General features: G+C 41.2%; 1 protein-coding gene across 1 annotated transcript in view; it reads right to left on the bottom strand.

The window, feature by feature from the left end:
- The window catches only part of HGD (homogentisate 1,2-dioxygenase), a 52,096-nt gene that overhangs the window by 18,622 nt on the left and 14,583 nt on the right, over nucleotides 1-18,891 (bottom strand). Inside the window, exons 6-7 of the mRNA XM_004278539.4 lie at nucleotides 15,908-16,013; nucleotides 1,421-1,480 (exon numbers count right to left, since the gene is read on the bottom strand). Coding sequence (XP_004278587.1) covers nucleotides 1,421-1,480; nucleotides 15,908-16,013 — 166 coding nt within the window. The remainder of the gene's footprint in view (nucleotides 1-1,420; nucleotides 1,481-15,907; nucleotides 16,014-18,891) is intronic.

Below are 18,891 nucleotides of genomic sequence, written 5' to 3'. Positions count from 1 at the left end.
TTTCCTTTGGAGGTAAAATTAGGCATCTAGGAGGCTTGGGGAGGAAAGTTGCAGCATTAAGGACCAATTAATGCCCCTCAAATATACATTACCATGTGGGTAGCCCTCTGCTTATGAATAGGGTCAGCCCTAATCTTTCCAGAACAGGGTAGAGGAAAGTATTCTGACCAACTGTAATCCTCTCTGCTAATAACCCACAGTCCCAAAGACTTTAACACATGGGCCTTCCCGAAAGGAGGGAGCTCTGTTCCTCCAGATATCTATAATTCACCCAGAGTGAGAGATTTCTTTTTATATTTTAACTCAGTTTGCAAGTTTGGGGCCTATTTAGATGAGCCCACACAGGGCTTGGAGCACTTAATATGATAAAGAATTCAACATGGAACAAACAATTTGGCCTAAAGCTGGGCACCTGGGCTCTCCTTAAGTAAGCTATGAGCTGAGCTTGGTGTACAGAACCCTCCCCTGGCTTCTTTGAGCCCCACCTCCTTGTAGCTCCCAGCCTCTCCCCTATATATGCTTTGTTCTGAGCACAGTTGTTCCAATACTCCCAGCACCTATAACTACCAAGCAGAACTTCTAATCAGCATTGTGCTAACTAGAGTTGCCACCCTGAGTCGATGCTATTCTAGCCCAGGGGTCCATTTTGGGGAGTTCATGAAATTGGATGGGGAAAAAAATTATATATGTATTTCACTAATCTCTGACTGAAATTTATCATTTCCTTCAATTAACGTGAATGTAAGCAACAAACCACAGCAGTTTTAGAAGTGCCTGTAACCTTGTACTGATAGAAACCATAGATGATTTTATATCACATTATAGTTGTTACAGATATCCCAAAATATCATTTATGCTCATACTTTTAATAACCATAGTTGTTAGATCTTTTCATAGATCTTGTGATTTAGTGCATTAAGAAGGTAGCATATATATTACTATAAACCAAACCAAATTTGCTATTTTAATATTTTTATCACTGTATTTCAATATAATTGGCTTCTTTGTAATTTTATGTAATTTATTTTATGCATTTAAAAACAAACACAGGCTTAAAAAATAAATAAATAAATAAAATAAAAACACAGGCTTTCAGACTTTCAAAGGAGTCCATGGAACAAAAAGGCTCAGAACCCGTGTTCTAGCCAGGAACAAAGAAACGTGAAGTAGGTAAATGCCCAATTTCCATTGGCTGTTTGGAGATGTTGTAAATAGCTCACAAGTGCCCTTTGGTGTCAGTGGCCATATAGTGCCTGTACGTAAGACATCCCTCTGCCAGCCCCCAAAGCAGAGGCAGGTGGTGCTATGTCTGCTGCCTGCTTCCAAGGCTGCTTCTGCTTGGCATCCAGCCTGCAAATGGCTGGATCACTCACCGCAGAAGAGGGTGGTGGGCAGGTGTGGATAGTATTGACTTACTTACACTCACGAAGTCCACTTTCTTCTGAGAGGCTTTTGGAATCTCAAATGGTTTCCATCTCAGCTGGAAAAGAAATACGCATACAGAAAAATTATTTCACAAGGGGAAACCACAGACTCTCTCAATAAATAGCATGAAAAAGGACAGCTGCTCACTCTGTGAGGCTCTGACTACTTGTGATTTTGTTATTTTCAATTTAATAATTATCCATCATTTCCTTAAAGGGGCTCAGTTGGGTTCTGTGTGTGTATGCAGGGTGTATGTTTGTGTTGTGTGTGAATGTTTAACCTATATGTATATATATTGTCTTCATTCCTTAGCATTTTAAATTACAAAAATAAAAAATTATTGCTTCCTATTTCTTTTAACATTTTGCTCTGGCACATCAGTGAGTTTTGACTGATGCTGCTTTTTATGCTATTTATAATCAGCTCCCTTTCCTGGTGTGCCAGCCTCTCTGTGTGGGCTCCTGACACTGCAGGGGGAGGCTCTACTTCTTACTTCCAGCCCTTGGAGTTTTGAATTATTTCTTTAAGAGAAAGAAAAAGCACCCAGCTGAGATTGGATTTGGTAAATGCAGTACCAGGTTCAATTTCTTCACCAAACCCCGTGTTTGTCCCCAGGCTGCCTGCCGGTTCAGTTTAAATCACAACAATCTTTAATTTAATAATGAAATGATCTAAGCAAGTAGGAAATAAAATCAGCAGGTCTGAGCCCTACTAGAAGTGTCAGCCCAGCACTTATTAATCAACTTGGCCGCGGGCCTGACCCAGGCAGTCTGGCAGCTGATAAACCCAGCAGCCTCAGGACATCTCATGGAGTGACCTGCACCCCGAGGGCTGGCTCCACTGGTTGCAGTGCCTGGTCAAGGCAGGCCCTCCAGTGGGTCACGGGGCTCAGCTCATTCTGTAGTCCAGAGAGGCAGCTGGGTGGGAAAGGAAGCAGCACGTGGAAAAGGCAGCGCTGGGATGATCCTGCTTCTCTGATGTACACAGTCAGGCAGCAGCTTTTATTTCTTAAAAGCAAAGCAGGATTATCACATTCTGGGACTACTTTAAAAGAATGAAAGATGTTGACTTGAAAAACATTGTTGAAATCATGCTTCAGAGAGAAGGAAAAGGTTTAGGACTAATTCCACTGGGGATGATATTTCCTGGGGGAGTGGGGGGAACCTGAGACCAAGGATCTAGGAAAGGGTTTCTCAACTCTGGCACTATTGACGTTTTGTGTCAGACAATTCTTTGTTGCAGGGGCTGTCCTGTGCATTGCAGGATGTTTAGCAGCGTCCCTGACCTCTACTCACTGGATGCTGATAGCACTCCCCCAAGTTATAACAGCCAAAAATGTCTCCAGACATTGTCAGGTGTCACCTGGGGGACAAATATTCCCTGGTCGAGCACCATTGACCTAGGAGGATATTTCCCTGACATCAGCCAGGGCCACAGCTAAGCACTGCTGGCTTTTTTTTTTTTTTTTTTACCATGAACCATTACCTGCTGCTTCCCTGTTTAGTAGCAGCACAGAGTTTGTACACCCAGGAAGATTGTCTGGAAGATAATATTACTTAGAATCTTGGTTCTAAGAGGAGTCATCATTCTAAATTTCCCAATGGAAGGGATTTAAGTATCCGATCAGTGGTTACCTGGGCAACCTTTTAGATCTATCCAGAGATTCTAAACCCTGGCAAGCCTTGAGAATCAACCAGAGAGTCTTTGAGACCCCAAAACAAATTAAATCAGAATCTTAATTCTGATTGAGAAGGTAGGGCCCAGGCATCAGTATTTTATAAAAGCTCTGTCTTATAAAAAAACTTTAATGTGCAGCTATGGTTTAAGAATGAGCACACCCAACCCAGAGAGCCTGTGATTTTTGCATTGCTATTCATGTTCATGTTCAGAAAAGTCCACTTAGTCAACCAACCAGTCAATCAACTAAATTGCTGTATCTAGGGCCAGTTACCAAATAGCAAGGATGTTTAAATAATACAAGTCTAAGGCTTTCCAAACCTAGGGGAAAAAGAAGAGCAAGAAAAGAGAGAGAAGAAAGAAAAAAAGAAACAAAAGGGAGCAAGTAAGCAAGAGAGAATCCCAGTAATAGGAAAGCACTACCTGGTTTGTTGCACTGACACTGAAACTGAGCAGGACCCTGCAGGGCCCTCCCAGGTGTCCCCTGTTTCTTGTTTGTAGAAAAAAAAAAAAGGCTTTAATTTGCTAGGCCTTCTCTGAGTTCCAAAGAGCAGGCTCAAGCATTTAATAGGAAGAGAGAGTCACAGGACTCCTGGATCCTCCTCAAGGGATATACATATCTGTATCTGATGCATATCTTTGAGTTGTTCTGCAGAAATTAAGACCCCTACCCAGTAGAAGATGGTGACTATATGCTGACAACAAGCACTTAGACCCCAGACTGGTTGGAACCAGAAGGCTGAGATTCCAGAGACATCACTGTGTTACCTCACCACCAACCAATCAGAAGAAAGTCACACACCCTGCAGTCCTCACCCCAAATTTTGCCTTTAAAAACTCTTCCCCAGAAATCATCATGGAGTTTGGCCCTTTTGAGCATGAGCCACCTTTTCTCCTTGTTTGGCCCTTGCAATAAATCTTTCTCTGCTCCAAACTCTGACATCTCATTTTGTTTAGCCTCACTGTGCATCAGGTACATGAACTTGGGTTTGACAGCATGACAGCACCTTTGTAGATCTTCCTGAAATTAAAAATACCTGTTGTGGGTAGAAATAAAGTCCTGGCCCCTAGAGAAGAGGTTGGTACATTTTGAGTAGGAAAGACTGAACCAGAGAGGCCAATGGGTTGGTTTGGTTAGGTTTTTGCTGGTCAGTTTTTCAAAATCTTCTGTAGCACATCAGTCATGAGGAGAGAGAGCCTGGAGTGGAAGGTGGAAGGGCACCTACGTGATGATGTAGGTAACATGCCTTCAATAGGGCCCACATCCTGGATGAGGCGGTGGTCTTGAAGAACCTTCTCTAATGCAAAAGGTGATGCCCTTCAGATGATGGAGATGTTATAGGGAAAGGAGTAATTTATCTGCTGAGTCTGATGGCAGAGGATTGTGCAGGACCCATACTCAGCATATCATGAACAATAATAAAGACCCCAAGGTGGTTCTGATAAACCCAATACCCACAAGAAGAAGCCAGCTTTGAGTCTTCAGGTAAGAGATTTGGGTCAAGAGTTTTGGTGCAATATCATGTTGAATGTAGGGAGGGAAATTTGAGGAGAGGATAAACAGGAAGAGGCTATGGAGCGGACAGTGGAAACATCTCCTGCTAAATCCAGATATTCAGACTAACTGCATGCTATGGAGCAGTAACCCTCTGATCCAAGGCCAGCCCAAGGGGACTGTGCACTGGGCTGAGCCAGGAGACCTGGGTTCTGCAGCTGCCTCTGTTCCTATTTACTCTGTGACTTCTGGCAAGTCACTGGATGCTTATTAACTGATTTAATTCTATAACTTTTTAACAGTTAATTTTGTTTATATTATTGCTAAAGAAACCCCCACACAGAATTCAATTATTAACATTTCAAAAACAATGAAATCAGTTGAAGTACCCAATACAATGTCTTGACTATAGTGGATATTAATATATTTGTATTGAATGATTGAATGAATGAACAAATATAAGACACTGAGAACATTGCTAATATCTCAAAAAACAAGACTAAAGCAAATTTGTGAGACTTTTGGAAGTCAAAATGACATTCAGGCAATAGCTAGTAAATTGACAAATGTTTCTAAAAGTCCTGAGATTGTTTCTAAAATATAAGTCAGTTCTTTACACATGTGAAAACCCCTCAGTTCTTCCATATCCTTTCTGATTTTCTGTCCAGTTATTCTATCAGCTGTTGAGAGAGAGGTGTTGATGTTTCCAACTATAATTGTGGATTAACTCTGTTTCTCCTTTCAGTTCTATCATTGCTTCACATATTTTGCAGCTGTGGTCTGCAAATTCTGTTGAAAATAAACTCTTACTTACTAGAAGTGAGATGGTCAAAAATAATTTGGAAAGCATCTTCAACAGAGACTAAAGTTAGAATTAAAAATTCTTTAAGGTTACCAAAGGAGTAGGAGAATCATGGCAATATTTAATGATCAGGATTTGAAATTCATGCTCAGGGATGTAAATGAAACCAAAGAATTGGACTCAGTATTTCCAAAGTCAGAAGATTGAGAGGGGTACTGGATGATCTGAGTATCACCTTCAACACTACATAAGATTCCCTCCATAAGATTGCCTTGGACTCAACTAGATTGGATGAGTTGGATACTCTCAACAACACTGGTGAGCTAGAGGTAGACATATCATTAGAAATTGATAACATCTATCCCAGATTTTGGAAGTAACTTGTAGATGGTTTTGTGATCATAATATGCAAACAGTTGTTAGCAGCAGCTATGGCTAGGAGAGGTCCAGGGTAATGTACTACAGTGAGTTTCAGCCCAGACTAGGGAAGGTGGGACAGGGGGATAAAATAAAACAGTGGCTCATTAAATTCTTCAGCAAATCTAGAATTTGAGGAAAAAGGCAACATAATTTATGTGGAGAGAAATCAGGCTTTGGGCGACTCTTTGGCAGTATTAGAGGTAATAGAGCACAGTTAAGGAAGATTCAAATCATTGTACTTTGTTTAGCCTTTTAAAAGTCTTTCATGAGAAGACAAAAAAAGATGAGCCAGCATAGTATTTAGATGACATTTTTTCATGGATAGAAACCTGGATTCCTATTTGACCTTCCCTTGAGGGTAAAGCTAAGGGCTTTATATCCATTATTCAGCACCGAGAGCATGAAACATAGTAGTCACTCAATAAATATTTGTTGGATGACATTTAATTCTCACAACAACCCTCTAAGGCTCCCATAATTATTATCTCTATTTTAAAGTGACAAGACTAATGGTTTAGAGCAGATAAGTTTTCTTTACTAAGAACTGATACCAACAATTTCTCAGCCTCCCTTAGCAACCTAAACCCTGAGCCCTTTAATCTCAGCCTGTCTTGATCTGCTTTCCAAACCATTCATGATCTCCATGGCTCCCAGGCTTTGCCTCCTTTTAATGGTCTTGTACTTGGTCCTCTAATCTGGGTCCTTATCTACTGCTCCTCAGGTGCTGAGTTGCCTTGGCCCAGTCTGACTCCTGGGACCCAAATCCTGCTAAGGTCCTTCAAAGTCAGCATTCTTGTCCAATCCCTATATATTAACTCATTCAAATGATTTATTGTACCACTCCTTGTGCCAGGTTTTGTGCTAGGTACCAGAGGTGAACATGACAGTCTCTGCCCTCAGGGAACAAGAAGACCCTGCAAGTATGGGCAATTCATGATTGAAAAACAAGGAAATGGATAACTGGAAGTGACTTTGGAAGAGAAATATAAGCAGGAATGTTCCCTCAGGAATAATTCCTGGTACAGGGCATATTTAACATTCTTACACACGAGCAATAAGAGACACAGACAATAAAATAATCTGGTTTGCATACAGCTTCAACATCTTTCCAAGCAGTGAAGTGCAAGTTGATGGAGATGTACTTAAAAAGAGCCAGCAAACTGTCCAAAAGGGCTGAACAGGGCAATGTGCACTGCGGTGTTGGCAAGTGCCAGTGAATGCATTTAGAGAAATGTAATCTAGTCTATTTATAGGATGATCGGATCTGAGCTATCAGGGAGTTACTTCAACAAATACTTGTGATTCTACCGTTTGGAAGAAGGCATGTGCTGGACACTGCAGGTTATATGAAAATGATGGAGACATAGATTCTACTCTCAAATACTCTGAGAAATATTGAAAGAGTTCAGTGAAGAAGGTGGTATTTAAGATGAATCTTAAATTATGGGTGGCATTTGGGTGGGTGGATACTTGTGAGGGAAGAAGAGAAAATTCTAAGTAGATGAAAGAGCATAAAGCACCCAGGCAAGAAAATTTAGAGTATTATCCTGGAATGGTGAAAGTTCCAGTGTGGCTGATGGGTAGAGGACATGGAAGAGAGGGAAGGGCTTGAAAGATACAATAAGAATCACCTGTCGTGGGAGCCTGCACTTGATTGGCTGGGCAGTGGGAGGGAGAGTTAATGGCAGGATTTAAATATTTTTGAATGATAATTTAGTAAGTTGAGTCTGGCAGCAATGTGTGGGATAGGGTGGGAAGACACACAGATCAGTTAGGAGGCCATTTTAACAGTCCTGGTAAGAGGAAAAGAGGTCCAGACCAGGGGTGTGAAGAAAAGGAAGGAGAATACAGATACCAGAGACATCTTGGGAGCAAATGCTACAGCAGTGTTTCTTAAAGTGTGGTCCAGAGCCAATCTGAATGGAAATCATCTAGAGAGACTCCTGTGCATCATCCTAGACCTACTGAATTAGAATCTCTAGGTGGGGAGTCTGGGGAATCTACATTTTCAACAAGTCACCCCGGTAACTTTTATGTAGGTGGGAATCACCATTCTATAGACATGGCACCTAATTCAATGTAAAGAGAGAAAGAAGTTCTCAAAGATGACTCTAAGGATTGGCTGGGCAGTGGAGGGGAGGGGTAATAGCAGGTTGAGTGTGAAAGAATGGTTGTGTCATTAACAGACCTAGAGAAGCCAGAGAGAGAGGAAAGTTTGGATGGGACTATGATGTCTTTAGTATGGATCCTGTTGAGTTGGGACATACACATGGCAATGTCCCCTGTGGGGTTTGAAGTTGGTGGGGAGATTTGTGAAACATATTGCAGAGAGGTAATAGTTAATGTCATGGGAACAAATGATGTTCGTTAGATTTTAAAAAGTAAAACATGTGGAAGATGGCAAGAGGGAGAAGAAGTGGATGCTAGAGTATAAATGAGGTTCTGCAATGAAGGTAGCCCCAGAATAGCTTCCAAACCCGAATGGTGGGACTGACTTCCTGCAACATGGCCTACCAGGTTATACCAAGCTTTGGGCTGAAATTAGGTTGGGTGACGTTAGATATCTATAATTCTACCTGCAGAGATGTATACATGTGGGGATAGGTGGGAAGTGAAGTGGGCTAGAAACCCCCCCTGCTGCTCAAGGAATTCCTCCTCTTAGTTCACCAAAGCTGGGTATTTCTTATAAGCAGCAATTAACCCTTCATCTCTAAAACAGAGTCCAATGAAAGTGGGACTCACTAACTGATAATTGGAAGGAAAGAGGAGGAAGCAAAGGGAGAATTGGGCTGAACTGTCTTCTCCCCAAAATTCGTATGTTGGAGTCCAAACCCCTAGTACCTCAGAATATAACTGTATTTGGAGATAGGGTCTTTACAGAAGTGATTAAGTTAAAATGAGGTCATTTGGGTGGGCTCTGATCAGCATGATGTGTCCTTATAAGATGAGGAAATTTGAACACAGAGACGTAGAGAGGGAAGACTATGTGAAGACACAGGGGAAGATAGCCAACTGCAAGCCAGTCGAGAGGCCTCAGAAGAAACCCAGCTGCTGAAACCTTGATCTCAGACATCTTGCCTCCACAACTGTGAGAAAATAAATCTTTATTGTTTAAGCCACCCAGTCTGTGGTACTTTGTAAAGGCAGCCCTAGCAAACTAATACAGAGGGGAAGGGCCAATGGGGGTGAAAAGAAAGAGAAGAAAAAAAGAAGGTAAGAAAGACAAGAAGGAAGAGGAAGTGAGCAGCAGGAGAGAGTAAGTACTTCCCTCTCTCCCAGGAGGATGATGGAGACAGGCCAGGGGCAAGAGAGTCTAGTTCAGGACCTTGGAGATGGCCTGTTTTGCAGGTTTACACAATGTCACAGAACACAGGAAATGACAGAGATCCAGGAAGAAAAGAGGGTAATCTAAAAAAAAAAAAAGGTCTGATGAACCTAGGGGCAGGACAGGAATAAAGACACAGACATAGAGAATGGACTTGAGGACACGGGGAGGGGGAAGGGTAAGCTGGGACGAAGTGAGAGAGTGGCATGGACATATATATACTACCAAGTGTAAAATAGATAGCATGGACATATATACACTACCAAATGTAAAATAGCTAGTGGGAAGTAGTTGCATAGCACAGGGAGATCAGCTCGGTGCTTTGTGTCCACCTAGAGGGGTGGGATAGGGAGGGTGGGAGGGAGACGCAAGAGGGAAGAAATATGGGATGTATGTATATGTATAGCTGATTCACTTTGTTACACTGCAGAAACTAACACACCATTGTAAAGCAATTATACTCCAATAAAGATGTTAAAAAAATAAAAGAAAAGAGGGAAGTCAACTGTTCCAGGCTTTGGGACGTTGAGGAGAAAAGGATTGTATTTAGCCATGGATGATTTATAATAGTAAAAATGGAAACAATCTAAATATCTGACAACAGAGGAATTATAAACATGTATTGGATAATTATGCCACATGAAAAATCATCTACACTCAAAGAGTTTAAAAAGACATGGAGGGCTTCCCTGGTAGCGCAGTGGTTGAGAGTCTGCCTGCCAATGCAGGGGACACGGGTTCGTGCCCCGGTCCGGGAGGATCCCACATGCCGCGGAGCAGCTAGGCCCATGAGCCATGGCCACTGAGCCTGTGCGTCTGGAGCCTGTGCTCCACAACAGGAGAGGCCACAACAGTGAGAGGCCCGCGAACCGCAAAAAAACAAAAAACCCCAAAAAACCCCACAAAGACCTGGAAAAAGGCACAAAATATGATGTTTAAATAAATTAAAAAAAGCAGAATGTAAAACTGTATTAGAGAATGACTGTACTTACAGTAAATATATATGTAACTACCTTTTTAAAAATTAAAGTATAGTTGATTTACAATGTTGTGTTAGTTTCTGGTGTACAGCAAAGTGATTCAGTTATACACATATATGTATATACATTCTTTTTCATATTCTTTTCCATTATGGTTTATTACAGGATATTAAGTATAGTTCCCTGTGCTACACAGTAAGACCTTATTGATTATGTATTTTATATACAGTAGTTTGTATCTGCTAATCCCAAACTCCCAATTTATCCCTCCTTCCCCTTTCCCCTTTGGTAACCATAAATTTGTTTTCTGTCTGTGAGTTTGTTTCTGTTTTGTAAATAAATTCATTTTTATCATATATTAGATTCCACATATAAGTAGTATGATAATCTCTACTTAGTGAAGTCAGATAGAGAAAGATAGACATAAACAGCATTAATATAAAAGCATGCACATCCTCTTCCCCTTCCCTTCCCTGCTCCCTATGGAAAATTCTGCTTTGCTCATTCCCACTCCCTCAGTCCTTTGAACTCCAGTCTCACCATGTAGATCAATGTTGTGTGTGTGTGTGTGTGTGTGTGTGTGTGTGTCCTGGGAAAATGGGATGAGGAACTACACTGTGTCATTTTCTAGAGGCAGAAGGTAGGGGCAGGCAGAGGCAAGCCATGAACAAGTGGTCCAGGCCTGAGGAGCTTGGGGAAGACTAGGTGTGAGAGGGTTGGGGTCTAGGAAAAATTGGGGGATGGGGATTTTGAAAAGTGTTGCTGTGGGTCATAGCCTGGATGCTCCTTAATGTTTTCAGGGGAAGCAAATGAAGATTGGGATTATTTTCAATTACTTTTGGTCTCTGGCTACATGAGACCCCAGACCTTATTTATTTACATATATGTGCAAAGAAAAGGACTGGAAAGAAAGAAACCAAAACACTAGAAGTGGTTAACTCTGCATTGGTGGGATTATTAGGCATTGACACTTTTATGTAAGTTTTGAATAAAAACATGTATTAATGGTAAGGGGTGCATTATTGTTGTTTAAAGAAGGTATACATACTTTCAGTAGAGTGATCTGGGCAGGTTGAATTGCAAAGGGTTAGGAGTGAATAGGGGTGATAAAGTGGGCTTAGATTACTTTCTCAAGAAGTTGCTATGAATAGGAGAGACTTGGGCAAAAGCTTAAAGAGGTGGGAAATCCAAGACATTTTTGGAGGGAGGGGGCTTTTAGGATAGTGAGATCTAAAGAGTTTGACAAATAAGGCATCAAACACCCACTAACAATGTATTGTTTTGAAACATTTTTGATAATTTGTATGTCCTGGAGGCAGAGGGAATTTTATGATATAATCTTTAATTAGCTTTGAGGTGTTTCTCACTTGGTCCAAATGATATTGATTGAGAACTAAAAGGTAATTTCCTCAGCTGAGGCTTAACTGAGTCAAGAGTCTGACTTTCCAACAATTAAGACATTAGGGCTGTAGTGATAACAAAGATAAACTTTAAAGGACTCTGACGTTTAAAAGAGGAATGCTGATTCAGGAATGCTAATTGAAATCTGTAAACTCACAGTTAAATTAGATGCAGATTTGTTTGTTAAATTCTGGGATTCCAGAAGTTAGAGGAAGGTGCATGATGAACAAAATTAGGTATATTTCTTATGTGAGATATTAATGGATTGAACTTGTTATGTCCATAGCTGAATATAAATACACTCAAAAACAGTTTGCATTAATTCTTAGATGATTAATTAAATATACCCTAAAAGAAAATGAAGGTTTGGGGGCATAGTTTCCCCTGGGAGGGTATCAAAGAACACGGTGATGGTAGCATATCCCATAATGCTCCCTTGGAGGTAATATTAAGTAATTCTCATGTTCTCAAATTCCCAGAGATGACTAACGTGGGAGTTGGTGAAGCTGATGAAGCATTGGATTTGGTCTGTGATAGGTGAAAACATACCTACTATACAGGTTTCAGCTGAGAAGAACTGTCAGATGTGTATCTAAATATAATTTTCTCAGACTTTTTCTTTGAGTATGGAGTACATATTTGGAAGAGGTTACAAGGAGATGGGGGGGAAGTGATGAATGCAGATTGCTATGGTTAATTAATGAAGCATAAAATTGGAAAGAGATATTAACTTGTCAAGAAGGTGTAAATGAAAAGACAAAAGGATAGATTTTGCAAGAACAGCCAGGGTGTGTATCAGGACAAGGGAAGCAGGATGGCAGGTGTAGGTTACAGAGTGGGAGGAGGATAAACCTCTACCTTGATGGAGCTGGTGTCCAAAGAGGCATGATCGAGTTCTGGGGCACATCTGTCCCAACATGTGTGAGCACAACATTGAAAATGAGCAGGGGAAATACTGGAGAAGAAATATATTTGGTGGCCACTATGTAGAAAGCATCTGAAAGATTCAAAACAGGAGGAAGGTAACAAGTTCAAGGGAAAATGCAAAGCAAGGAAATGGGGAAGGGGAGAAGGAAACAAATGTGTATCAAGGTTCTACTAGAAAGCAAGCGGAAACTTCTGATGCAGCTATTTTGTTGCCTCTATATTAACTCAGGCTTTTAAATGCAGTTTCCTCAAACTTCTCTCTCAAAATGTATGTTAACTACTTATGAAATAATGAATTAACATGCACAACTGATGTACTTGACTCTCACATATGGGCAAGATTTCCATTTTCTACTTTGTTAATTTCTATAACATTTAAGTTTTTATAAGTATACATTACTTTTATAATAAGACAAAACCAGAAAAATTCTATCAGAATGAGGTTAGCTTCCATGGATAAGCCACTTGTACCCCCAAATAATCATTGTGAAGTGTTGTATTCATGTTTTAAAAAATGTATTGATAGTAGTCATAGCAATAATAATATTATATAATAAAAGGATATTACTGAGCATATTACATATTACACATCACACTCACATTTTCCTTAAAGGTTAGGTTTAAAACCTCACCTCCCCACCCCAAACAAAATGATATAGGTGTGGCTCCACTGTTGCCAACACAACCACGCACAAATCTATGATGATGTATAAAGAGACTTAGATAACTGTGTGGGTGATATGAGCAGGCAGAGGCATTGGAACTCCCCTCTCCACCCTATACACCACTGGTCGATAGCTACCTTAAGGGCTCCACGACTTGAATTCCCAAACATCTGCCTACAGATTTTGCCTATAATCTCTCTTTTAGTCAATGCTCAATTGTTCTCAAATTTAGTGTGCATAAGAATTACCATACAAAGAAGCACACACAAAGCCATGTATCCTATACTTTATGGGTGATTTAAGGAATTTTTCAGAGATAATTTTGTTTGTACTTAATTTTTGTCTTACTTGCTGACTTTACAGCCACGCTGTTCCTTTGTATAATATGAGATTTGGCTCTGCTTGAGAGAACTGTCAGAAACTTAATTGGGGATTCTCTTTGCTTCCTGAAGAAAAGAATTAGAAAACTTACTGTGGTTCAAATACCTTCTCAACCTTCCAAAGCTAGTATATAATAAATGTTTAATTTTTAGCCTGACCAAGAATCCTATAGAGGTATAGGCAACCATCCTTTATTTTTTCTAATGAAAGATGGAGTCCTATTATTAAGCAGTCAGGTCTATTTATTAATCTAAAACAAACAAGTATGACCATTGTAGCTCTAAGAGAGAAATTGGAGAATTTGAGATGTAACCCATTGAGGAGTCAAGCAGATTCTCAAAGAATGAACAGTGACTTTGGACAGAATGATTTATGGCCGTTTGTGAGATGAGTGGGGAAGTAAATGGTTAAATGAGTGTGTCTGCCGGATGGGTTCCTAACCCCAGAGTGTGGGAGAGAAGGATGTATGGGATTGGATTAGGATCCCAGGTGAGACTCAGACAGATAAAGATGGGGTCCACAGGTTGGCTGTGCAAACTGTGTCCAGCACAGGGCCCTGATCTGCTGAAGGGGAAAGGGGCAGTGTCTCAGCAGGGCACTGTGCCTGCAGGGTTGGGGGTTGGGCTGCCTTTTCCCATAGGCTCAAAGGCAATATATAGGCCAGTGGTAGACCAGGGAGGATGTCTGCTTCATGCACTAAATTTCACACAAGTTTAAGGGTCAGTTATTTAAACAGGATGTCTTGGCTTCAAAATGACTGTGAGATGGGTGACACTGTATGTTGCTAACTCACATATTTTTCCACTCTTAAGGCTTCTCCTCCTGTCCCTGTTGGAGAGGGGTGAGTAGCACTCAAGCAGATACTTGGTTCTCTGAGATTTCCATAATTAGGGAAAAGATGGAGCAGGGCAGGAAAACAAAAGTGACTCTAAATTATTCTGTCTGGTTCTACAAAAAGTCTAAGCATTTGAGGGAAGGGGATTAGCAGGTATATAGACCAAACATCTTGGCAAACCAAGAGGAAACAGAAGATTTCCTTGGGCTGTGGGAAGGAGTTGTGGAAGGGGAGGAGAGTGGAGGGAAGGGGAGGGAGAGAGACTGATCAATTTGTGTGAACTCTGAATGCAGAGGGGACCCTTGAGCCCATGTCTTAGCAACTCCCAGAAGGAAGAAATGGTTGTGTGGCATGTCTGGGACAACAGGACTAGAAATATCTTGTAGATGATTCCATGCCCAGGCCTGACACGATAGCAGCAGAACAATGGGCATCTCAATACTACCAAGTGAAAGAGGACCAACCAGCATGGCCCAACCCCCAGTCCTACTTTGGCATTGTTTAAAACAAGATATTCTCAGGGAAGACTGAGACGAAGTTGTTTTCTGCCAATTTGGCAGATGGAGACCTCAGAATTTAAAAAAATATAAAATGAAAAAAAAATTACCTGAATATAAATTCTGAGATTTACATGTACTATCACTACCCTTAAGTGAATATATCAAAATGGCTGTATCAGAGTCATGGTTCTTGCCTACTGTGTTCCAGGCACTGGGCGAAGTATGGTCACCACCTGTTCTGTCAAGTAAACTTCACAAAACAGCACTGCATGGCAGATGTCATGATTATCCCAGTTTACAGGTGAAACACTGTAGCTCAAAGACACAGTGACAAGTAGAGGGCCAGGGATGCAAACCCAGGTCTGTTTTCCTTCCTGCATTATGCTCTAGTTATCAGTGACATGTACCTAAACTCAGGGACAAAGGGAATACACTGGGGTGCTCAAAAGGTAAAGAAAAAAAAAAAGGAGCTCAGTCCATTATAGCAATGGGTCTGTCTTGTTACTGAAAGTAGAGTACATAAATAATACTGATATGCAGAGGGAAAGCCTGTCACTAGATCAAAAGAAGGACACTCTTAGGCAAGGAATGGAAGTTCCTAGGTGACACTAGACTTACAGAAACCAGGTCAGACAACAAGCCTCTCTTCTCCATATCAGAGGCCTCTTTTCAGAGGCATAAGTATTGAATGTGTTTTCAATATGCTGTGGTGAGTTTAGATTAAAACAAACCAACCAACCTACGGATGTGTAGATGTATTTTCACCAGCCTATATAATTTCCATTCATTCAACTCACTGGAGCACTCCTAAAGCCATTAGGCTAGAAAAACGAAAGCTTATACACACACACACACACACACACACACACACACACACACACACATACACACACACGTGCACAGGCACGGTCAATCAATTCCAAAATTCCTACCCAAGTTTAAGCAAAAGAACAGATACACTTTAGCATTTATTTTAAAAATCTGTCTAATTCCTCAAAGACCCAGGTTAGACTTAAATGTTTATATTTAAGGCTTTGGATACGTGCTATTCTCCAATTCACAGGACCAGGTTACCTGGTTAGGGTCAGGATCAACTTCATCCCAGTTGTGCGTGACATGGCCTTGGTCAATGGATTCAAAAGGCTTGTGAGAAACCGAAGGTAGAATCCTATATAGCCAGCTGGGGGGAAACAAGGACACATAAGCCTTAGGGTGATGTTATGAGTGATGCACAGACTGGCTCAGGACATAACATTAGGAAGACGCTCAGGTCAACAATGATCTGTGGGCTTTAATGTGAGAAGCAATGACACAGCATCATTTCTTAATAGCCACTGCTGCCCATAGCCCTGGCCTCTTCTCACCTTTCCACACGATCCATCACTCTTCAAATTGAGCCTCTAGCCCTTGGTTATTTCCATACTGACAAAAAAAGAATTGCCTTTCCCAATGACAACTATAAAGGAAGGGAAAGTACCTTGAGGGATATCTGTGCAGGCAAATCCACAGAAAAACATTAGCTTATGTACATATTGGATACTAATCCTTGCTCTGGCTCTGGAAAGTGAGGACAAGGAGTCCTACACAGATTGAGACAATATGGGTGGTTTCTTTGTCATTTTTGAAATATAAATCAATTTTCTTCTTTAAAATTATAGAAGTAATTCATGCCAGTGATAAAAATAATTCAAGTAATTTAAAAAGTCTCAAAAGGTAGACTTAGATGGCTTTCTCCTCCAGTTTCTTCAGAGCCAATCCTCAGAGACATCAGAACTTAACAATTTTCTTGTACATTCTCTAAGATATTTCCAATGCATAATAAGAAAAATTGCCAAATTGTTGTACCACTTTATTCTCACAACACTAATGTGTGAGAGTGCCTGATCACCCACATCTTTACAAATAGGGGGTATTATTACTAATTTTGGCCTTGTAGGTAAAAAATACTATCTCATTTTTATTTTGTATTACCATTATTATGAGTAAGGTTGAGAATCTGTATGTTTATTGGTCCCTTGGAATTTTTCTATAAATTACTTGCCCAAGTCCTTTACCATTTTTCTATTGGGTTGTCTTTTTTTTTTTTTTTTTTTTTGCAGTACGTGGGCCTCTCACTGTTGTGGTCTCCCCCGTTGTGGAGCACAGGCTCCGGACGCGCAGGCTCAGCGGCCATGGCTCACGGGCCCAGCCGCTCTGCGGCATGTGGGATCTTCCCAGACCGGGGCACGAACCTGCATCCCCTGCATCGGCAGGCGGACTCTCAACCACTGCGCCACCAGGGAAGCCCTCGGTTGTCTTTTTGATGTTAATTTGTAAGATGTTTAGGAAATTAACATATCTAAAATTATAAGAGCATCCATCTTTACTTTCTTATAGTACATTTCTGGCTTTGTTTCAGGAAGAGAAGACTCTGATGAAGGAACCCTGAAGGACACCAGGAGGAGAACCATCCAGAAGAGGGACCCAAGTCCTTTCAGAGGCTGTTACCTTGACAGGGTACAGCAGGAAGAGGAACACCACTTGGGGCAATGGAAGACCAGACCTGCTTGAACAAGCTCTAGCCCTTTAAGCCCCAGGACAGTCTACTTCAGGGGGTGGAACTGACCTGGCCCTACACTGAGCCATTTGGGAGATTAAAGGGCTAGCTAGACTTGTTCAGTTTTCTTTTGATTCCTCTAGCTCTAGGTGAAGTAATCTCAGACATTGGACTTCGGGCCATGAATTAACTAGGCCTCTCTAGGTTCTATATGGAATTGAGAACATGTGTGTGTGTATTTTAGAACCGGCTGTGTGATCCTGGGCAAGTTACAAGACTTTCTTGTTTGTTTTTTTTTTTTGGTCACCCTGCCTGGCTTGTGAGATCTTAGTTCCCTGACCAGGGACCAAACCCAGGCTCTCAGTAGTGAAAGCTCAGAGTCCTAACCACTGGACCGCCAGGGAATTCCCAAAACTTTCTTGATCCTATGTTCCTCATCCTTATCTCCTAGGATTGTTGTGAGGATTCAGAGTTTATGTACCTAGAATGCCTGGCACACAGTAGGTGCTCAATTACTAGATGTGTGTTGAATTGTCTATCTGTCTACCCCTAATCATCTGGGTTTTTATGATGGTCCAGATTTCCTACATTCTCTGTGCTGGCTCTCACCTTCTCAGGACCTAAGGGATCAGCTAACTAATCAGATAAAAATCAACCCCTGATAGATATACTCTCTGATAGTTTGTGGGTGGGGGGTGGGGAGTTCCTGAACTCTGTGGCTTAAATGAGTAGTGACTAAATGTAGGAATTTCAGGCTTTCTCATCTATGGATGGGGCTGGTTCCATCTTCCCACTGGGGATTTTGAGCATTTTCACAAAATTCTTGTGGATACCTTTGAAGAGTTCTAAACAGATGGGTGAACCATGCCTAGTGTCCCTTGTTTTTTGGCTGAGTTTATAAAACTCCCCAGGCAGCACTACACTGCCCCGGACAGAGATTTAATTCTGATTCAGGGAATGGTGCCAGCATCTTAATGAAATGCCAACAGCTCCTTTTCAGCCTCCTGGAACAGAGCTCTGCTCCTGCTGACTGAAGATATTGCTGAATAATGGGGGCAGGCAGCAGAATCCAGAGTCCAGGTGTCCAGTTAGTGAATGGGTCATAAAGTCAAGAACATAGTCATGGAGGCCAGGCTGTCATAAATTAGAATTGACAGGAATTGTCTGTGTGCTTACCTTACCTTGGCTATCTGGGCTTGCAGAGAGAGAGAGAGATGATTAAATAGTGATAGAATTAATCTTGATTTGACAAGTATGGGAAACTATCTCTTCCCCCTCCATGTACAGATCTATTGAGAGGGAAGCAATATTGATATTGACATGGTAGCATAGCACCTGCCACTCAGTTTTCCGACAGCCTTCTAGGGATACACTGTATTGGAAGGAGACACTCTGCTACTGTGGCAATAATGATGATGATAAAAATTAATGTTAATTGAGCACTCACCATGTACCCGGCAATGTGCTAAGCACCTTACATATGTTCTTTCCCTTAATCCTCATCACAGCTATGAGATAAGTA

This window comes from Orcinus orca, chromosome 5, assembly GCF_937001465.1.
Source record: "Orcinus orca chromosome 5, mOrcOrc1.1, whole genome shotgun sequence".
In the NCBI taxonomy this organism is placed as follows: Eukaryota; Metazoa; Chordata; class Mammalia; order Artiodactyla; family Delphinidae; genus Orcinus; species Orcinus orca.
Note: the sequence above shows the minus strand (reverse complement) of the source record. Positions and strands in the feature narration are given on the sequence as shown.